The 24,134-nt window shown below is 24.3% G+C and overlaps 1 protein-coding gene across 2 annotated transcripts; it reads right to left on the bottom strand.

Annotated features, from left to right (window-relative positions):
• Window positions 1-723: 723 nt before the first annotated feature.
• LOC145835624 (protein transport protein Sec31A-like) lies at window positions 724-22,795 on the bottom strand. 2 transcript variants are annotated; one of them, XM_082943299.1, is made up of 26 exons: window positions 22,572-22,795; window positions 21,393-21,582; window positions 19,938-20,072; window positions 19,173-19,283; window positions 18,694-18,816; window positions 17,791-17,916; window positions 17,220-17,396; window positions 16,599-16,748; window positions 16,068-16,151; window positions 15,311-15,454; window positions 14,870-14,944; window positions 13,975-14,355; window positions 13,397-13,532; window positions 11,221-11,399; window positions 10,877-11,003; window positions 10,262-10,419; window positions 9,228-9,380; window positions 8,499-8,682; window positions 7,578-7,696; window positions 6,587-6,790; window positions 6,003-6,092; window positions 5,585-5,851; window positions 4,856-4,915; window positions 3,123-3,251; window positions 2,593-2,664; window positions 724-1,453 (listed from the first exon to the last, which is right to left on the bottom strand). In XM_082943299.1, the coding sequence occupies exons 1-26, from the start codon at window positions 22,775-22,777 to the stop codon at window positions 1,274-1,276; spliced, it is 3,960 nt and encodes a 1,319-aa protein (XP_082799425.1). In that variant the 5' UTR covers window positions 22,778-22,795; the 3' UTR covers window positions 724-1,273. The 2 variants fall into 2 exon arrangements, with proteins under 2 accessions (XP_082799425.1, XP_082799426.1); XM_082943300.1 differs by lacking the exon at window positions 4,856-4,915.
• Between the last annotated feature and the right edge of the window lie 1,339 nt (window positions 22,796-24,134).

The following is a 24,134-nucleotide window of genomic DNA, read 5'->3' as shown; positions in this document are numbered from 1 at the left end:
CATATAATTTTAAAAATCACTATTTAAAAAATACTCTTGGTTTAGTATTTGAAAAACCTTATTTATTTATGTTTTTAGTAACAATTTTACAGTATGTTTTACAATAAAGAAATATTATTTTATTTAGTTAACTAGCACAATAAACACTTAGTAATAAACAAGAAATAACATAAAAATTTACTTAAAAAACTTTTTTAAACACTAAATTGCACTAAATACTACACAAAAACCAAATTTCTAAAATAACCTTTCAACTAAATAAACTTTTAAAAATTTACCATTCGCAAAAAAGTATAAATACAACTTTGTTTTCTAAATAAAAATATTAGTTGAGACGGTTAGTATATAAGTCTTTGAAGAAAAAATAATTTTAACGAGTTTTATAAAAGTATACCTTATATATTAAGTAAAATATTACTTTACGAAAAAACATTTTAGTAATTTAAATTTAGTTCATATAAAATACTAATTTAAAACAAATGAATTTAAAACCAACACTTAAAATGTCAAATTTTATGTTAATTATATGACAAACCCAACATATATAAAATATTTTAAGTAAGAAATAGTTCTTAATAAGTTACATAAAAAAGGATAAGTCATAAAAATGTTCAAGAAAGTTTTCAGCCTTCCATAGAACGCATCATATAACTGAAAACAGCAAAACTTACCTTTAAAACATTTAAATTGAAAAAATTAAGTGAAAGTTTTACATTTAAAATCATCATCTTTTTAAAAAAACTTAGTTATTAATAAACTTTCAGAACTTTATTACCTTTCAAAACTCTTTGCCAATAGTTTTTTCTTAAAATCAGTCCTAAAAACATGCCTATGTACGTTTTAAAACTTAACTTAAAACAAGTTTTTTCCATTTTGAGTCAATTTAAAATTTAGGTGCATAAAAACCCCGTTATAAATAAAATAAAAACATTAAAAAAATTTATTCACTCAAATTCAAATACCGCCATTAAAAGATTTTGTGAAATATTAAAAGTAAGGTATATAATTATTTTAACTTTTTGGGTGTGGAAATTAAACGCTTTATAACCTTCTTTAACTTAAAACTTTGGATTTTTTTTTAGTAAAAGTGACATGCCTATATATAAATTCTTCAAAAACTTTAGTATATCTACCCAAAATGCTTTTATACGGAGCAAAAATCAAACATTTCTGAATCCATTAAACATATAAAAAACTTAAAGTTCTGTTTTCTAGTTCTATTTCAATGAAAATATGGAAAATTTAGGTACCTTATAGAAGATACTTGTTAAATTTAAACTTTCAACTGGTTAGCGATCTGAAGCATGGTCTTAACAGTTGGCATGAATGCTGATATCTCGCTGAAGTTTGATTTCTGAACCGTCATCTGGTGTTTCATCATCGCCTGCTTGTAATCACGTGACAAAATTGATTCCACCACTAGGTGGAGCCCCTGAGACACGTTTGGTGACAGCTGTAAAGTTTTTCAATTGAAAATTTATTATTTGATAAGGGCTATGAGCGTATGTAATTAATTTTTTATAGTAGTATGAGAGTTGTAAACAAATTTAGCTGAAATATCATAACTTAGTGAAAGCTGTAAACAAATTTAATAATTTTTAAAAATATTAGTGTGTATGCACTTTTTATTAATTATTAACTAGATGGAGCCCTTGTGACACGTTTGGTGAGAGCTGTAAAGCTTTTTAATTTAAAATTTTATAAAAAACAAATGTATGTGCTTTGTACTGAATATTAACGAAGTGGAATTGAGGTCTTTAGTGAGACCAGTTTTTTAACAAATTTACAATCAAACATTAACAATAAAAAAAAAGCTAAATTTTTTAAGGTTTGCCAACTTATTAAAAAAATAAAAATAGGCAAATTTTTACTTATGTTCACTTTTAAATTTAAGATAGTGATTTGTTTATAGTATAGAAGGATACTGTTTGCTACAAAAACTGTATAAGTTAATCTGGTTTTAGATATTTTCAAGTTTTCATCTTGATTTAATAATGCTTGGATAGTCTTAAGCATTTTGATATATACAGTTTGTTTGTTCTTTATACAATAATTATATTAATAATCTTTTTTATAAGCTTTTCATAAAAAAACAATTTTTTATACAATTTAAAGTACTAAAAACTAATTTAACTAACAGCTTTATTTCTTAGTTTATCATATAAAAACACAATTTTTTTTTAATAAAATATATTATTAATAAATTAAATAACAGCTTTATTTCTCAGCTTATCATATAAAGATTAATTTTTCCTTTATAAAATATATTATTAATAAATTAGACTTACAGTTTTATTTCTTAGTTTATCATATAAGAATTTTTCTTGTAACTTAATGTATTAAAAATAATAAATTAACTAACTAACAGTCTTATTTCTCAGCTTATCATAAAAAAACTCAATGTTTTTTAAATAAGATATATTATTAATAAATTAGACTTACAGTCTTATTTCTCAGCTTATCATATAAAAATTCGATTTTTATTTTATAAAATATATTATTAATAAATTAGACTAACAGTTTTATTTCTTAGTTTGTCATATAAAAATACAACTTTCCTTGTATTATAAATAATAAATAAAATTAACTTACAGTTTTATTTCTTAGTTTGTCATATAAGAATTCAATTTTCCTTGTGCAATCATCTAATTTCCTTCTGTGTTGCTGCAAATTTTATTTTGAATATTGAATGAAATTAAAGATTGCAAGTAGCTAGCTAAATCATTACATATTAAGTATAACATAAAGTAAAAAAAAAATAAAAATTATATATTTTTTAATTGAAAAATAACCTCAAAAGTATAACAATTAAATATATAATTTAAGAAAACAAAAAACTTGACATAAAATAAGACATATTAAGTTTTAATTCAATTTAATCATATCACAAACACTTGATCTTTTTAAAATCATATCAGTTGATAAAAAGTTTCTGCATTCTTTTTTGCAAGAAATAAACATTTATGTAAATTTTATATAAAAAAGGGGTTTTTAATATATTTATACAAGTTAATAAAATGTTATTTATAATGATACATCTTATTATATTATACAAAATACATGTTATTATATGCATTTATATTAGTTAATTAAATATTATTATTTGTTTAATAAAAACTAACAGGATTAGTAGATTTTTCCTGGCACTTTTTAATCAAATTATTGAAAGTCTCAGCTAATTTTTGATGCTCTTCGGGGATTGGTTGCTTTTCTTTTTGCAACGCTCCAGTGATCACAGAAGGACCCGTTGCCTAGAAACAAAACAAATAAGTTAAGAAATATAATTCAAGAAAACATTTACAAAATTAAAATAAAAATGGTACAAGAATAAGTTAAAATTCTTAATATAAAATAAATATTGATGAACTTATTTCAACTAAATAATATTAATATTTTTCAATGAATATGGTAAATTTCATAGTTTATTGTATGTATATAAGAAGCTTTAAAAAATAATTAAAAGTTTTATTCAAATTTCTTAGAACATATCTACTGTATATAAATATTTTGTTAGTTTAATTTATGATATCTTTAAATATAACAAACTATAGGTTTTTTCTTAAAAAACTATATTTAAACGTTCTTATAATGTGAAAAAAGTTTGTAACTTGTTTTTGTTTGTTTTAGGGTAACCATTGAGAAGTAATTTGTATTTCTAAGCAATAATAATAAATTACTTTTGTGAAAACAGTATGTTTCAAAAGAAGAAAATTTTACTAATTGAATAATATAAGATGTAAAGTAAAAACATCAGGTATTAAGGATATGATATGCATCATCATTTTACAGTAAGTTTGATTAACACACTTATATCTGAGTTTTATCAAAGCTAAAGCAAAATAAATCGTTAAAAAAAAAGAAAGCTTAGTAGGTTAAAACTACTACTTTCGTTTATTAAATAACTTTAGTGTTTTATCAAAAGATAGCCACAATCAAAACAATTCTATGTCCCTTATATATAAGTTTTCCAGCAAAGTTAAAAAGTTTAATTATTAATTATAACATAACCTAAAATAAAATTAAAAAAAATAATCTAATCTAAGAATTTTTAAAACTTAGAATATTAAAGCTTAAAAAAATAATTCAACAAATTCCACCTTAATTCAACTTAAATTATCTACTAATGATAAATGATTAAAATATTTTAAATTGTAATCAATAGACCATAAACCTAATAGTTAATAACAAATGCTACTTCATTATGTTTACTAATTTGTTATTTAAATGTAGTTATGTATTGTTACAGAAAATTAAATTTACATAAAAATTAACAGTTTTAATTTAATAAATTTCTGAGTGTAATCTTTTAACCTTTAAAAACTTAATAAAATAATTTTATTTTAAAACTCTATATCTTAAAAAAAAAAAGTTAAAAAAAAATCAAAATACATTAACAACTTCAAAATAGTTAAATAAAAATTTCAGTCAACTTAATATTGTATAAAACACTCTTAAAAAATACCAGAATTTCAAAGAACTCACAAATAAAATAAACTTAAACCAACTAATACTTTATTTATATATATTTTTATCAGTTCAGTTTTATAACAACTTTAAAAGATTTAAAGTCACTAAGAATAAGCTAAACCTTGAGAATAACTTAATTTAAATGATAAAAAATATCTAAAAACATTTTTGCACAGGAAACTTAATTTTCTTATCAATCAAATGAAAATAATTTTTCATAAACAAACTGAATTAAAAGTTAAAAAAATATCTAACCATTTTATATTTAATTCTAACAATATGTATGTTTATTCATAAAAGATTTGTACAAACATAAAATTTGTAAAACATCACTAAAACCCATCAAAAACCTCAACCAAAACTAATTTAATCACCCATTTTTTAATACCTGATCTAAATAATCATCTTCTTTGGTTGAGATATCAGTTTCATTTTCTAAGATATCTCCCTGAATCATTAAATTTTGTAAATATTTTATAAATACTCATAAAATACTTCAAACTGTAGGCATCTCCCAACATTAAGATTATTAAATGATTATTCAAGTAGCTTATCAGTAATAAAGTATAAAAAAGTTTAATTTTGTATACTTTATAACTGATAAGCTACTTTAAACAACCAAATTTTATAATTATTTTATTAAATACATTTTTTAAACTATAGAAATCTCCCTATATCAACACTAACAAATAGTTTAAATATATTGATAATTAAAGTAACTTATCATTTATCAAGTGTTAGTCTGTAAACATGTTTACTTTATTTAAACAAGTTTAAATATTTTAACAAGTACAACAACTTATTTTATATATAAACGTAAAAGTTAAACGTATTAAAGTCTTAGTTTTTTCTTCATGATAAAACTTTTGTTTTAATTGTACAGTTATTTAAAAATATATAAATAAAATTTATACTCAGAGATTATAAATGCAAAATATCCGTCGAAACTTAAGTATCTTATATTGTAACATAGTTTAGAAAATGTGTGTGAACTTAGAATTTTATAGCCAAGAGATTTTCAAAGAAGTATAAATGGTTTCAACAACACTGTTTGACATAAAAAATAGTTAAATATTTTTGAAAAAATTAACTTAATTATATTTTTCAATAAACTTACTGCGGGAGCTTTTTGCATCATTTGGTTATTCTGATCGCCCTGGTTCAAACCATTAGCACCATTATTTTGAACCATTTGTTGATTTGGAACCATTTGTTGATTCATTTGTTGCGGGTTGAACTGGTTGATCGGTGGTTGTTGGAAATGCTGTTGGGGCCTCATGTTGGGTTGGAAGCCCCCGTGGAAGTTGTTGCTAAGCGGTTGCGTGGCAACGGGTTGCAGCGTCGGCGTCATTATGTTGCTAGGCATTTGTTTGGGGGCTGCCGTCTGGAAATATTTTTGTTTGTTCAAATTTAAAAAAAAAAAAAAAACTTTTAAATATTGTAAAACTTTTTTAGATTAAAACTTTTTTACCTCCATAATTAATCAATCTTAATTGAAATGAATTTCAGTTAAAAAATTTTAGTAATTGAAATACCTTCTTTTTTCTGGGCCTGTTGAGGTTCATCGGTGGCGGGTCATTCCACCCTGGTGTTGACTTTCTACTGCTACTTTGTGGTGGAAGTTGCTGTAAACAAATTTAATTGAAATTATTTGATACAGATTGCATAGTAATCACAAGTTGGTGAAAAATGCAAATTAATCTCAGAGCAACTTTTAAATTTAAAACAGTAAATTATAAGTTGGTAAAAAAATTATTAATCAATATTACTTTTTACTTCAACATATTTAAAGTTATATATGTTTTAATAAAAAAAAAAAATATATACAAACTGAATATTTTTTTTACAAACCATGTCGGGTAACATTTGTTGTCTCATCATTTCATAATTTTGATAATGAGTCGTCGGGTCAAACTATATTGAACGATACGTACAAAAATATATTGTTTAACATATAATATAAACTATACAGTGCAACAAGTACAAAAGTATATGGTTTAATATATAATAAATACAAGAAAAAATTAAACTACTTTGTATAAAAAGTTAGATTATGATTAACAACGGTAAAAAAAATATCTACAAACTGTTTATATCTGAGATATATCAATCAACTAACTACTTCAGGCTGGTTGATTTGAGGTTGAGTTGGAACCAGGTTAGGTTGAGAAACGGGAGGAACGTAAGCTGGCGTGGGTTGGACACTAGATGGCGTGAACGTTGCGGGTTGCGAAACAGGTTGGTATGCAGGTTGAGGTTGGAAAGTAGGTTGTACTGGGGCCGGTGTGGGTTGGAAACTTGGTGTTGGTTGGTACGCAGGTTGCTGTTAAAATATTTAAATATTGAGCTATTTAAAATTTTCAATAGTTGGAAAAATTAGCATTAGATCTAAATTACTGAAATTGAACAACAAGCGAAAAATTATCGGATGAAATGTTTGATGCATGCTATCAAGATATTAGTACAATTTGAATTTAACCAATTATTTAAAAATAGTTGTTTTGTCTCAAAGTTGGTTTGAAAAACTCTTTTTATAAGAAAATCAAGGTTCCTTGTGGAGGAGACAACTATAACCGTGAAAAATAAAAGTATAACTTCTGCGATTTTTGAGGTAAATACCTCAATAGTTAAGGAAATGTTTCTTGACGTATTTACAAATATGAAGTAATAAATTTTAAAACTATTTAGAAATAACAATTTAAGAACAATAACAAAAAGAAAACTTTTGTTTTTTATTGAAAAAATAAATAACTTTTAAAGTTGCTAACGACATTTTTTCTAAAAATTACAAAGAACATTTCAAAAAAAATTGAAGTATTTACTCAAAAACTTAGGAGGAAATAACTTTTCAATGACTTATATTTATTCAGAGTTTTAGTTCTCCCGTCCCATAAGAAATCTATTGTACCCTCCGACTTTAACCAGCTATATCTCTAAATTTTATTCTAATATAAGAAAGTTGTAAATAGCAACTTGTAGCTTAGTCAAAACTCTACAAAATAAAATCAAGTTGTAAAAAAAAAAACCCCTTGATCAACAAAAATGCAATTTTTTACCATACTTTAAAAAAAAACAGCCAACGATATCTATTACAAACTTCAAAAACTAACCGGAGTAGGTTGAAAGTTTGTGTTTGCAAGAACTGGGTTGAAGGTAGGATTATTCGGGTTGTAACTAGGAGTGGGCTGGTATCCGTTGTTATTTGGTTGGAAATTTGCAGGTTGCATTGCTGTTTGGTAATACACTTTTGTACAAAAATTCACAATCATTAATTTATTATATATCAAAAAACATTACAAGTTCTATTATTGCTGTTTGGTAATACGCTTTTGTACAAATATTCACAATCATTAATTTATTCTATATCAAAAAACATTACAAGTTCTCTATTGCTGTCAGGTAATACGGTTTTGTACAAAAATTCAATTAAATTGTTTGTATAACATATGTATAAAATTATATTTATTAGTAATACGGTTTTGTACAAAAATTCAATTAAATTGTTTGTATAACATATGTATAAAATTATATTTATTAGTAATACGCTTTTGTACAAATATTTTAATTAAATTGTTTGTATAACATATATATATAAAAACATTTTTGTTAGTGATACGTTTTTGTACAAAAATTCAAAATCATTAATTTGTTTTATATTATAAAACATTACAAGTTCTACTATTGCTGTGTGGTAATACGCTTTAATTGAATAGTTTGTTTGTATAACATATATATAAAATTATTTTTGTTAGTAATACGCTTTTGGTATAATATTTTAATTAAATTGAATTTTAATCTATAGACTAATTAGCTAACAAATTATTTTTAGTAAAAAATCAATGAATTAATTAACTTTTTAAGGTATCAAAAAATTGACTTAAATTTCAACTGAAAACGATTAAAGTTAATTTCTAAAGTTTTATTTTTATACTACAGTGTGGCTGACAGTAATAACTAATTTTTTAAATAAAAAAATACTTATCAAAAATATTATATATAAAAACACATTTTATTATTATTTCAACACTTACGCTGTTGCTGATTGTAATTGCTGTATCTCTGCTGCCTTCTAGAGTTTGATTTGAACGGGTTTTGTTGCATGGCAACCTCAGGTTGGTTGCTAGGTACTTCTTCCTGAATTGGTTGCTGGATGTCAGTAGCAACAGGAGCAGCTTGGTGGTGACCCAACCTCTCACGGAGAAGGGAGATTGTTTCCTGGGAAAATTATTTAAAAAAATTTAGATATATAATTTTATTTAAAAGTTAGTAATCATTAATAGACAAACGTTCTTTCGATTTGTTTTCTTGGAAAAGTGTCGAATTTTATTAAGAAAAAAATTTAAATTTAAGTATCTTTTGTAAATGAATATATTTCCCCGTCAAATAATTAGTTTAAAAAAGGCCAATAAAATTAAATCTAACTGTACAGTTACAATTGTGTAAAATACTTGGTTTGTATAACATTTTAATGTTTTTTTCTAAAAACTAAAGTAAAATACTTTGCACTTTTATTCCTACTAAGCTTAATTTACAAAATGAAACAAACATACATGTTTTTTAATTTTGATGCAAAAAGTTGTATTGATCTTGTAGAATATTCTAAACTTGTTGGATACTAAAAGCTTTGTATACTAAGAAATCTATAAACCTCCACATAAAAGTAAACTTCAATAAATAATAAACATTTATACCTGATCAGTTTTAGGAAGAATTTGAAGAGCGATTTCAAAACAAATATTAAAACAAAAACAAACAAATACCTGATCAATTTTAGGAAGAATTTGAAGAGCGATTTCGAATTGTCCCTGATCAGCAAGCAACCCGGCGTATTTGCTCAATTTATCAGCAGTGATTTCTCCGCAAGATGTCGATTGTGTTATGTGAAGCATAATCATCAAGATTTCCACAAAATCCTAGAAAATATAGAAGTTTTATTTATAATTATAACTTGTTATCACCAAGATTTTTACAAAATCCTGTAAAATTAAATTTAAGTTTTATTTACAGTTATATCTTATTATCACCAAGATTTTTACAAAATCCTATAAAATTAAATTTAAGTTTTATTTACAGTTATATCTTATTATCACCAAGATTTTTACAAAATCCTGTGAAATTAAATTTAAGTTTTATTTACAGTTATATCTTATTATCACCAAGATTTTTACAAAATCCTATAAAATTAAATTTAAGTTTTATCTTATTATCACCAAGATTTTTACAAAATCCTGTAAAATTAAATTTAAGTTTTATTTACACTTATATCTTATTATCGCCAAGATTTCTACAAAATCCTGAGAAAACATGAAAGTTTTGTTTACTAAAACTTATTATTACTTTTACATTAGTTGAGCTATGTGCGACACGATTATTAGAATCTGTAAAAATATGAAGATTCTATACGTACACGAACAAATTATACACACATTTATTTTGTAAATTTTATACACACATTTATTTAAACGAAGTCAAACTTTAGGGGGTTTTAGTTATTAAATCCTAGAAAATGAAGGTTTGAACTAAATGGATTACATCCATATATACACGAAACTTGTGTTTTATTAATATTAATTATAGATTCATAAAATATGGTGAGAAAAACTATTTAGCCTACAAAAAAGATGAGATAAAATCGAAATACATTACTTGTAATTAAGTTTAGTACTACAAAGTTGCCTAAAATCGTTGTCTTTAGTATTTCTAACAACTCCTTCATTGGATAGTTAAGTAAACACATAACACATTTACAAAAATATATCAATTAAATAATATTTAATAAAATTAAAATAATTACTTGTTCAGCTTTGTCATCTTGAGCAGATTTAACGACGCCTTCATTGGATAGTTGGTTCCAGACTCTGCAGATATTCTGAATATTTCCTGAGCAGATGTACAACAACAACGAGTTCTTCTTGTGTGGTGGAGAGTTCTCCAACCTTGCTCCGAGGGCGTCTGTTTGATTGTGATATTAAATGTTATTATATTTGTATAAGATTTTATTAATAATTGATGGTCTCCTTTTCAGAGTGAAACATTGTTTTAAAATTAAATCTTCAAATATTAAATGGAATGTTATTTTCCTTATAAATAAGTTGAGATCTATAATTGTCATCTTCAACGACAAACAATTTTACAATTAAAACTTATATGACACAAGATTTTTATACCTTATATGAACAATTTTTATAAGTTTATGAAACTTTAGCTTGAAAGTACAACATTTGTTCATATTAGGTTAATAAATAATAGAATTATAGCGTTTAAAATTTTAAGAAAAAATAAGTTATTTTCCCAACATTTTTTTTACAGTATTATTACCAATGTTATGGAAAAGCATTAAGTTGAAGAAAGCTTACAAAATTTTAAACTGAGTTTTATAATTTCAGCAAAAAACTAATTGAGTTCTAACCAGCAAGGCTTCTAAGCTCTTTATCATCGGCAAAAGTAAGAATTGAAGCGAAAGCTTCTTTCCAGTTATCAACATTACAATTATGTACAAGACTTGACCAATCTTTAGTCACTACAGCAGATAGTAGCTGTTGAAATAAATATATATTAATTTATATTATTCATTATTAATTATCAACATTACAATTGTGTACCAGACTTGACCAATCTTTTGTAACAATAGCAGATAAAAGCTGTTTAAATAAGTATATATTAATTTATATTATCAATTATCAACATTACAATTGTGTACAATACTTGACCAATCTTTAGTAACAACAGAATATAGTAAATTATAAAACTAACTTTAGTGAAATCAGATTTATTGTTGTCAAAGTAAAGTTGCTGTGTTTTATTATATAATTCTTCACCACCGGATTTAGCGATGATAATGGCTTCCGACATCAAATTTCCACTGATGCAAAGATCAACTGCATGACTGAAATCTCCGACCAATAATGCTTGTGAAATCATGCTGTGAAGATCTGTGTGAAAAAAAATAAATAATTGAGATTAATTTATGACTATATTAAATATAAAACAAATTTATAATAGTAATCTTCCTTTATTGTACCAACATATGTGTGTTAACAAACTTCAATTTTTGTTAACAAACACTTTGATCTTTTGTTAACAAACACTTAAATTTATACTTTGAATAATTATATTAAATATATGTTTGTTTTTATATTTTAATGAGTGAAATCTCCGACTAATAATGCTTGTGAAATTAAAAACTATATAAAATAAAACTTTTTTATGGAGTTGAATTATATTTTCGTGTATAAAATGCAATGAAGTATTTAAATTAAAAACATATGTTATATCTGAATTTCTGTGCTTATACATGTATATATATATATATATATATATATATATATATAAGTACATATTTATTTAAACGTCGTCACGTATCTTGCTTACAATATAACTAATTATTGATACAAACTGCATATTTGGTATAATGATTTTCTTCGCATACACTGTTATAAGTTTTATATAATGTTTACAATGAGTCAATTTTACAAAACAGAAGTTGAAGCTATTTCATTAAAAAAATTAAATATCATATTCAAAGTTTGCTAGATTTTGAAATTATCAAAAACTAGTAGTTATCTAAACTAATTGGTAACGTTATTAGGAATGTCAGTATGTTTTAATTGTACGTTAGATTTTAGTAGCTTTAGATAAAACCAAACAAATTAAATATAGTTTCCAATGAAAAAGATGAGAAGCTTATAAACATATTGGTTTGAAACACTTTTCAAAAAATATGATATATAAAATCCCCAGTAAGCGTGTTAAGAAGTAAATAAAAATTTGTTTCAATTATATAAAGATTAAGCTTTTATAAACACTAAAGTATCAATTATAAGAAAGTTATTAAATAATAAGACCTGATGTGTTGAGTTTTATGAAGAAATTGTAATGTCATGAATAATGTAATGAAGTAGGAAAACATTATAAAAAAAATTGTCATGCAATTAAACTAGTTATAAAAAACAACCTATATACAAACCATTAATTTATAATAACACAAATTAATTCAAAATAATGAAATACTAAGTTTTTAATCGAATATTATATACATAAAATACAATTACAGATTAAAGCTTTGTTTTCAAAAAAACATACAAATTATTTCAGTAAAAATTAATTGCTTACAATGTTTATGTTGATACAAAACTCATTATTTTATATAGAACAAAACTTGTTAGAAACCGCTATAACTTAATTATAGATATATTTTACTATGTTAAAAATTGTGATCAAATTATTTCACCAAATAAATCAAAATAGAATAATTAAATATTTTTAATTAGCAATTCTCTATACCTCCACCAGTCTTATGAAGTGTCGAATATTTTTTCAATTTGTAACCTAAGAACATGAACATCACAAAATTAAACTATCTACAAGCATTTTAGATGTAATTTCAAAAGTATTTTATAAATTATTTGGTCATCTAAAAAGCAGAAGTAATTAAGAAAAGTGAAAAAAAATGTTAATGATTTAAATTTAGAGAATGAATAATTAAAATATAAATGAAAGAATATTAAAATAATCTAACTGTAAAGTCAAAAAGTTTATTTTTTATAAACTAAATACTGTGAAAAGTTAAAGTTGTTTCAGTAAACTAAATATTTCTATTAAAAACGTTTGTGTAAATACGCATTTTCTAGTTTATATAAAAATTTTAGAAGTAAATAAACTTTTAAACTTTTTTATTCAATGCTATTTAACCAAACATTGTTTTAGTTAGTCTACTATTTACATACCAAAATTGAAAATCATTATTTTGGTGACGAATTACTAAAACATTTTTAACTAACATACCAAAGTTTTTATTATGAACATAGTGTAAGAAATTATTTTCAGTTCTAAATACTTAACAAGCTTAAAAAAGATACAAAAACAAAAAAGTATTCCAAAAAGTATACTAAAATTATTTTAAAATTATAAACATGTTCAAAAATCTAACCTCCTTCAATCAATGGTATATTAATGGTTTCATTCACAACAGCTTCAACAATTGGTATCTCAGCTACCATTTCTTCAGCTGCTGGTTCAGTAATTGGTTCTTCAGCTGGTGTGTTTTCAACAACTGGTGGTTGGACCTGTAAGTATTGAATTTGTAAATTTGTTGAAAATTTCAAAGAAAAGTGTTTGTTTATTCATAGATAATATAATAATTATTTACAATAACTAATTCACTGTTAAACATAAGAATAAAAAATTAATAGTTTTCTAAAAAATCTCTTGTATTTCAAACTGTATTTTACTTTAGTATTAAGAAATAATATTAACTTTAGTTGATTAGATCATGTTTACAATAATATATATTTCACAGTCTGTCTTAATTTTATTCAACAAACAACTTCATCTTAAAAAACATGTATATATATATATAAACATTTCATCAAAAACACAGAATGCTATAACATTTTTTTTTATCAAAAATTTAAATTAAAACTTTATAGTGAAATGAACACAAATAATTATCACAAAAATCATGATAATTACCAACCACACTGCAAATATTTCGTGCAAAAAACTAACGACTTGCGCAAACGGGTCTGTAGCATCGTCAGAAGCTCCAAACATCCCTGCCACTTCATTTTTGCTTTGCGGTATTCCCCCAAACATCCCTGCCGCTTCGGTTTCACTTTGAGGGATTTCCCCAGTCACAAAAGGCTCAGTGGAACCTTCCAGCTGTACCTCAGCTGCTATTGGTTGCTCCGATGGTTGTTCTTCCTCGTTTAATGGTTCCTGCTCGCCTATTGGTTCATTTTCTTCGATATCTGGCTGAACAAATGGTTCCGACCCGACAGATGGTTCTTTTTCTGGCACGCTTATTGGTTCTTCCGCGGTTTGAGCTTCCACAACTGGTGTTTCTTCGACAATTGGTTCTTCTTTTGGCTTTTCAAGATGCGCTTTGAACTGCGAAATGGTTTGAAAATGACCATTTTAATGTTTGGTGCAAAAACATGCTGGTTAAATGGTAATTTTGTTTAAAAAGACCATTTATAAAACAGTCAAACTATTTGAATGGCATATACATATTGTAGAAAACATGCAACTTTTTGCTTGGTAAAATATCTTTATATAAAACTAGTTTGTGAAAAAAAGAACTTTTAAACTTGTGTGAAGAAAAGTTATAAGGTAACAATCTATATGAAAATTTAATTTAATGCTAAAAGGTAAACAAAAAAGTTTTAGCATCAAACTTAAAAAACATATTAAATTGCAAAATTAATTTAATAAACACTTGGCTTGTATAAAAAACGAGTTTTTATGTGTATACAGAAAGTTGTCTTGCACAAATTTCAAATTTTTATGAAAAATTTGATGATAACACTTCAAAACAGTGAAAATTTATTAAATATTCATCAAAATATTGTGATATACTCAAACAATTGTGATAATTATTAATTATTCATGCAAATTAACTCACTTTTAATTTGAGGTCTTCTGCTTTGTAGCCCAAAAGTTCCAAATATTTAGCCCTCGGTTCAGCTTCGAAATTTACCTGGAAATTAATAAATTACATTTATTATTGAATGTATTTTTATGTTATAATTATAAAAAAAATTTTTGTTCAATTAAATTAACATCTGTTTCGTTAAGGGTACTAACTGCATTAATAAAGTAGTACTCTTAAAATTTCAAGGTTTCACAAAACATTATATTCTAAAAAAGAAAATAAAAAATTAATTAACTTGGAAATAATTAAAATGTTATGAAATTTAATTAAAAAAACAATTTATACAACACTAATTTACGAGAAAAAAAAACAGTGAGAGCTTCAATCTAAATTAACTAAAATCATATGTAATTAAAATCTTATCTATACTTTAAAAAATCATAGTTTTAATTAATAAAACAATATACTTACAAGTAAGAAATTCCAGACATCTGTTTCCAGTTCATTCTGTGAAGATTCAACTTTATTCAAACAATATTTCTGACAATTGTTGTTATCAACAAGAGCTTCTTGCAATTGCTTGGCTCTTTCTAGCATTGATTCTTCTGTAACCACCTAATAAATTTAATTTATAAAATTAATAATAAATTCAGTATATATGTGAACAAAAGAAGTTTTTAGACACATTTAAAAACCGAAGACTTGCTCAAAAAGATTCCTTTTAATGTGAAAATAAGAAAGATTGAAGTTATACCATATATGTTACGACCTAATAAATTAAATATTTATAATAAAAAAAGTATACATGTAAATAAAAAGTTTTTAGACATTTATAAACAGAAGACTTGCTCAAAATAATTTATTGCAAACAAGATAGTTTTAGTTATATTTAAACTATTTCACATAAACACATACATTTTCAATTAAATCTTATGCAAACAAAAAATGATCTTTAGCCAGATACTTTCTTGTTAATAAAGTAAACAAAATATTACATCATAATATACCATAAATAAACCAGATTTTATTTCTATTTATAAATTAACTAAACTGATCCTAAATAAACTATATATAAAGAACTAACTTTACTAGTTTAAGCAGTAAAACAAAACTTTTAAATTATCGATGCAATTAAAATTTAACAATTCAAAGTTAAGGTTTTTGTTCAATAAAATAAACTTATTTACATCATTTATTTAAAACTAATTTTTAATTAATTATTACTAACCTGACTAATTTTCACAGAAGATTTTTCTTTTTGTTCTGGAGTTGCAGCTTTTTCTACTCCGAAAGAAATAAGTCGACCTCCAAACTAAAAAATAAAATAGCTAAGTTGTGGAAAGAGTAGATTAAAAATTTAAATTTTCTACAAATACACAACAGAACATAAATTATGCTTTCTGAAAAAATACTTGAACAGTTTTTAAATGTATGTGAAACCATTTAATTTACATAACATATGCATTTAAAACAAATTGTTATGTTTGCAAAATATTAGCAAAAAAATACAACAAACTATCAAACAATGTACCGCATGGAAAATTGATATATTCTAAAGCTTTAAAACTAAATATTAAACCCAGAAAGAGGCATCAAAGAGTAAACTGATATATTTATTTATAATTAATACTATTATCATAGTTTTAACATATAACTACTTTTTACCCCGAAAAAAGCACCACAAACTATACCAGTAAAAAAATTATTATATTTTATGCTGTGGAACAAATAATTATAATTAATAAAATTATTTTCTCACCCCAAAAGAAGCACCGCAGGGTTTCCTCATCCAACTGGGGGCCTTGCTCAGGGGATTCCCCACAATTTTCTTCTCAACGTTCTGCTGACTAGCAGGGACTTGGTGGGGACTGGGCGAAATTGAAAATCCCGCTCCGAATGATTCGGCCAACTGTCAAATAAATATAATTATATTAAAATAAGAAGGAAAACAAAAAAATATAAACTGGAATAATTCTGCAAAATTAAAAATTGTTAACTTTTATTCAATTGCTGACGACAAAGTAACAATCAATAAAGCTTTTATATAAATTAAAAAAATGGAACCTTATTTTTAATTCAATACTTTTACAAATAATGCAATTTATTTAAATATTTCAATATCTAATTACTACTAAATACAGTTGCTTATCAATTCATTTTTATTTTATATAAATATTTATATATGCTATAAGTTACAACACATTGCTGTTTATCATTCGTTACTTGTTTAGTTTTTACAAATCAACATTTTATAATTTATTTATGTTAATTTAAACATACAGCACACTGTTATTTATCATTAATATTTATTTTTTTTAATTAAACTAACAGCACATTGTTGCTTATAATTAACATTTATTCAACCATTTATGTAACTTACAGCGCACTGTTGCTTATCGTTCATTGCTTGCTCAGCATGGAAGCCACCGTTTGTGACCGAATAAACGTTTATGCATCCGTCCATTTCAAAACTTCCGCTAGATAGCAGTGTCGGGTCGCGTGGTGACCACTGAACGTCGTTTGTGTAATGGGAACTTGTTTCCAAGGAGAAGAGGGTCTGAAATAATATTTAATATGTGAAAAATATCACACTTATTACTATTAAATATGGTTGTTGTAATGAGATGAAGTTTCAACTGAGAACAGTGTCTGGAAATATATGAAGATGTTGTATAAAATACAATTTATTATAGTTGTAAATAAAGTCTTTGGTTAAAAATTGAAATTATCACATTAAAAAAAAACTGTTTATTGAAGGTGTTTCTAATGCGAATTAGATTCTGTAGTATTATGCTTAAAAAAAAAATTATTATAGGATCAGGTTCTTCAAAATAGATAGCGTATAAGAAGATAATTTAAGGAAAAAAGGGTCCTTTCTTTTTTTTTTGAACCTACTATATTTATAATTATATTATTTAAAGTGTAAAAAACTACATTATGACGTCACAAACCTCTATGGGTGACGAGTTGGGGTTCCAGACGAACACTTCGTTTGTTTTTGAAGAGCTGGCCAACAGGTCTTGGTCTCTGGGACACCAACTCAATGAGGTTATTCCCTTGGTATGCATTTCGTATGTCTGGTGGATTATAAAACAAATAGGTAATACAAACATCCTTTTTAAGTATGTATGTCGATAAGAAAATAATAAATACTACAGATTTGTAAGTGTATTAAATTAATTGATTAGTTATATGAACACCAAAACAAATAAGTTATTCTTTTCGTGTGCATTTCGTATGTCTGTGATATAAATAGATATTTATTTAATAACTAATTTAATCATCTTTATATGTATGTCTGCAATTAATAAATATTTATATGATAAAGAATTATTTATTATCACAAGTAATCCTGTAAGTAATACATTAGTTAATAACAGTAAAAATATATTTATCATAATTTTAATGTGTATACAAACACTAAAACAATTAAGTAATATGTCTGTGAATAAATATTTAAATATTCAATTAATTAATAACAGTGATGTATTAATAAGAATTTAATGTTTATGTAAACACCGATTTAATGATGTTATTCCTTTCTAAAGCATATTGTATAAATATAGAAATAAAAATAAATGATATAATTTATATAGTAGCTTTATAATCATATTGTATTTAAAAATTATTTAAAAAAAACTTTAACATCAATTAAAACAACTTTTTTTTGGTTGTTACAACATAAGTAACTTGTATAGTTGAGTTGAATATTTAAAATCCTACATTTAATTAAATAACTTTAATAACTACTTATGATAACAATATTTTTACTAACTTTTACTAGCTGAGTTGAGTATTTAAAATCACACAATTAAACTAAATAGTAATTTAAACAAATATACAAACAAACAAACTTGTATTGGCTGGGTAGCGTATTTCAGGTCCCAAAGTTGCGCAACCGGATAATTATCGTTTTGTGACGAAATAACCAATTGTGTTGGGTAGGTAGGGTGCCAAGCTATGCTGCTCAAGTCCATCTGAATATTTGAACAAATAAGTTAATTGTTATTATTTAATACTAATATCCATATATAAACAGGTTAGTATTTATCAGTTAGATAATATTAAGTAAGGTGCCAAGATAAGCTGCTCAAATCCATCAAAAACGTATATAAGTACTATTAATACAAAAACTAATATCGAAAACTAAAAACTATTTGAAACTAAAATTTGTTTAAAACACTTGAGTTGTAAATTTAAAATGGCTGAAATTTGCAAACGTATACTTAAAATTGTTTTAAATAATGTATGTCAACAATTGTTCACTAAACTTAGTTCATTATAAACTTAGTTCATTATGTAAAATTATGTTTTTAATAAAACAAGAACTCACTCTTCCAGAAGGATCATTCAAAGGAATGACAACTTTCATTTGTTTCAAATCCCAAATAAAACAATTCGGTCCCATGGTGGTTGCGCTAGTAGATGCTAGAATGTGTTGCACCTAGTAGAAAATAATATTTAGTATTTATTTTAAAATAATATTATGGTAGAGGCACTAGTAGAAACCAGAATGTGTTACACCAAATAAAATGTATTAATTGTTACTTATTTGATAATCATAACATCATGCTAGTCACACTAGTAGAAGCTAGAACTTGTCATACTAAGATAATATTATTTATCATTTTTATATATAGTATTTTCTTACAATCATAGTATTTTAGTTTGTGAAAAAAAAAACATTATCCACTATACATGAGTGAGAGTATATCGTTTAATATATATGTGAGAAATACTAATTACTATAAAAGTATTTATGAGTAACCATTACTTATACTCATATGTTTTTCAAAGCAAGAGATGCAAAATGATTATTTTATTACTTTTCAATGATATTTTGTATGTAAATCTAACTTGTTATTAATTACATTGAAAAGTTAATGATTTAACGATTTTTATTAAACTTGTAATATCAATAGAAAAACTTGTTATTGTTAAGAATGGTGTTATACAACCATTTGACATAAAATATATAAAAAAGATATAATTTTGAATTAAAATCAAAAAGAGATGTAAACTAATTACCACTTATCAGTAGCACTTTATTACAAACTTATTTTAGATATTATTTATTTTAATATATAGTAACTCAAACCTGTTTGTTCCAAGCAAGGGATGTTATTGGTGCCAACGGAGTGTTCCTCTTACCAGGACTGATTGGTGCTGGGGGTTTATTGATGTCCCAGACCGTTATTTCACTATCATTTGATCCACTTACTAGGTAGTGATTCTGTATAAATAAAATAACATAATGAATCAATTTTTATCTATTAAATTGATTATTATTTTTATAATTTTACTATAACTTGAACCAGCTACTAAGAACAGCAATTATTTTAGGAGTATACACATGTATATTATTTGTCTAATTTAAAACTTGGTAAGCAGTAGTTAAAAAGAAATAACAAATAATAAATAGAAAATAGATAGAAACTTGTAATTGTGTATAGATGATTAAAAGTAAACAAAAAATTAAAAAGTGAAAATACAGTGTTTTTATGGAGAGCGACTATCTTTTATTTATTTATAATAAAACACAAAATTTGTGTTTTTAAGTAATCAAAAATTTCTATTTCTATTCAAAACTTTATTGAATATATTAATGTCATGTTTAAAGTTTTTAATGATTAGCTTTAATCAAGTTTTTTTAAAATATAACATGAAGTATGCATTTTTTCTTTATATATTGTCCATAAGTTTCTGCTTTATTGATTTTTTACTATGTAGTATATCTATTGGGAATAAAAATTCTAAATAGTTTTGTATACCAAAATCCTATTTGGGAAATTTGAAAACATAGAAATAATTAAGTGTGATTTATATTAGTTTTGAAACTTTAAGCAAGAAAAAGAATAAGTAGTTTAAAAATAAATAACTATCTATTATTTCTACAGAACCAAAAATTTGTTTAAAATAAAATATTTTTAACACAAAAACTTTAGAATAAAAAAAAATTGTAAAATAATGACCATTAAAATAAACATTACACTTTAAATAACTGAGAACTAAAATATATGTTAAAGCTTGAAATAAATAAAAGATAATTAAGTAAATTATAAATTAGGCAATTTTAAACCTTGTAAAATTTTTTTTTTAAATACAACTAAGTAAAAATTAAATTAATAAAAAAAATAAAATAAAAAAGTTCTGTAGTCATTTTTTGACAACAAAAAACATTATAAAAAATGTTTATATAAAAACGTTTGTAGAACAAACTATTTAAATTTTTTTAGTAGTTATAGCTTCAAGGCTTTTACAACTTAAAAACTAAAAAGTGTGATTAAAATGTAAACAAAAAAATATTGAATTCAACTAACAGTAGTTGGTTCAAAATAAGACACTAAATTTTTTATTAAAATGTAAAGTAACATCTTTAATATTGACTTAATTTGGTGTAAATCAAACTTATTGTAAAGCGTGTTTGACCTTAAGAGATCATTAGTAGTAATAAATTTAAAATAAAAAATCATTAAATATGTACCAATATAAAAAAAAATATATATCACATAATTAAATATAAGCAACTAAAACAAATATATAAAAAACTAACAGTGATTGGGTTGACATCCAAAGCTCTGACGGGGCCCAGATGCTGTTGGGACACCCAAACGGGGTTTACAGGTTCGCCACTAGAGGCCAGTATGTGCTCGGGGTTGTAGACGTGAATTTCTCCCTTCTCTGTTCCGCAAATCAGGTTTCCCATGGATGCTGGGTTTGTGCCCCATATAACTTTACGGTACCTGGAAATTTAGGAGGTTTCTAACAAAATTAAGTTAAAAATTTATTATTGGTTTTTAGATTTTATTATACTTATGTAAACAATTTTTTTTCATATAACTTTGCGGTACCTGGTAATTTGAGAGATTATGATCAAAATAAAAGTAAAAATCCAGTCTAAGTTTTTAAATTTAATATTTTAATTACATTTCTGTAGACAGATCTTTTTTTTGCCCAATATAACTTTGTGGTACCTTAAAATTGAGAAGTTTTAAGGTAAGTCTTTAAAATTGAGTTAATCATAACAGTAATTATTAAAAAGAAAATTTATTTTTGACAACAAAAAATTTTGATTTCAGGGAACTTTTGATTAAAGTTAAGATTAAATTATAAGTCTTTATTTTTTAAGTTGTATCTTATATATGTAAATAATCAATATTTGAATTTCAAGTGGTATAATTTTACAATAGCTGATTTGAGGTGTATTATGGGAATAGAATAAATATTTCAATTTATAATAGTACTTATTACCAAAGAATTTAAGTGTTCTAAATTGTGTTAGGTTTGTTTAAAACAAGTTATATAGATAGATATATTATTAAAATATAGTTCTGAGAGTTTGTACAATTTTGTATACATAAAAAACATGCTTGTTTATTACTTTCTTCATATAATATTCACTAAATATTAGCATTAAATTTAAGAAAATATTATTATTTGTTTACAATTTAATATTTTATTTGAACTAGCTCCTTATCAGTGAATACAAAAATTAAATCATATTTATTAAAATAATAACAAATAGTTTTTATTTCAGTAACAAATACCAACTTTCTTTACATTACATGTTTTTAATAAAAACTTTTTTCAATTTTATGCTTTATGTAAAGAAACCATATTTTATACTGTGAACTAAAATATTTTCTAAACTAAAATCTAATTTTCTTACTAAATATCTTAAAAGTAAACTAGTAAAACGCAAACAAAATATTAATAAATATATAATCATCACCTGTCTTGGGTTTCAATTCTGCCCACGCAAGGTGCATTCAAATCATTAGTTTGAAAATCCACAGAGAATATTTCAAGTTTTGATGTTGAACTGAAATTTGTGTCTACTTGTTGGCTGGCAGTTCCCGCTGCAATGTAGACACTTTCCACATTGCCGGGGCTCCAAGCGTAGTTCGCCTTTGCATTTATCTCTTTCAGCTTTCCCATTTTATAATTACTTTGTCATAGACTGTTTAATTTTATTTAACATAAATTCAATAAAAACATATTGGTATATGTTACTTTATAAAACTATTATTTTTAAATTTTATTGTTAACTACTTTGTTAAAGATTGCAAAAGTTAAAGTTTTGGTCAATTAAAATTATATTTACAGTTAAAACCTAATTTTTTAAATTAATTTGTAATTGTAGTAGACAACAATCTGTATTAAACATAAATTAATTTATTTCATTCTTAACAGTTTTATAAATAACTGCTCTGTCAAAGAATGTGTAAACTGGCATCAATAAATATTTTAATATATAAGTATTTATTAGTATATCTTAATTCATAATATTGTACTTCCTGTTTTATAGATATTTACTTTATCATAGACTAAATAAGAAAATAACTTTTAGTTAGTATAAAATTACAACAAATTTAATGTCAAAACAATATTTATTTTTCAGTTGTTGTACTTAATAACTAGCTATATTGTACAACTATATAACTTGATAAAAATTTACTTTTACAGAAAAACTTTATTTTATAATTTTTCAATGCTAGATTATTTTTGTACTAGATTTAATAATCTTGCTCTGAAATTGATAGTTTTAGTATGTGAAATATAAAAGTTGTTTTGTTAGAGTGTAGTATGTGTAGTATATCAATTTAAGGACATAAGGGGTGGTCCAATATTTTTTTATACTAAATTTAAAATTGGTTCCTATATTAAAGCCAAAAGAATAATCTATAAGTGAGTTTTATAGAATATAAATACTTCAAATAGTTTTAGAGATATAGATGTTTTTGTAAAAAATATCCTATACAAACTTATGGAACGCAATTTGTTCATTATCAATTTTCTGGGAAATTTAAATACTCACTAAAAAATTTATCTTCTACTTCATTTTTGAAGTAGAGACGTCAAATTTTCAAAAAAACATATCTTTTATAGTTTAAAAGACTTTTAATGTTGCAACTTTAGAAATATAAAAAATAAATATCTTAGATACAAATACAAAAAAATTGCTGGTTACAAAATTTTTTTTCAAAATTAAAAAGCTCTCATTTAATTGATTTAAATAATAGTAATGGACTTTCTGTGAAAAACATCAAAATGATTGATTAAGAATGAAGAAGATAGATTTTTATTGAAACAGTCTTTTTTGCGTTTTTTGTTTGCACCCTCCATTAGTAATCTATCAAGGACATAAATTTTGATGGCTTATATCTCAAATTTAATTTTTAAAGCCGTTAAAATGACTGATAGCTCAAATAAACAGGGTTTGTGCACGAATTTTTTTTATTTAGCCTGACTGAGACCAGTTTAGCCTGAAATTTTTTCAAAGTAAGGAAAATCC

Source organism: Thalia democratica, chromosome 5 (genome assembly GCF_965202585.1).
Source record: "Thalia democratica chromosome 5, ktThaDemo2.hap1.1, whole genome shotgun sequence".
NCBI lineage: Eukaryota > Metazoa > Chordata > Thaliacea > Salpida > Salpidae > Thalia > Thalia democratica.
Note: the sequence above shows the minus strand (reverse complement) of the source record. Positions and strands in the feature narration are given on the sequence as shown.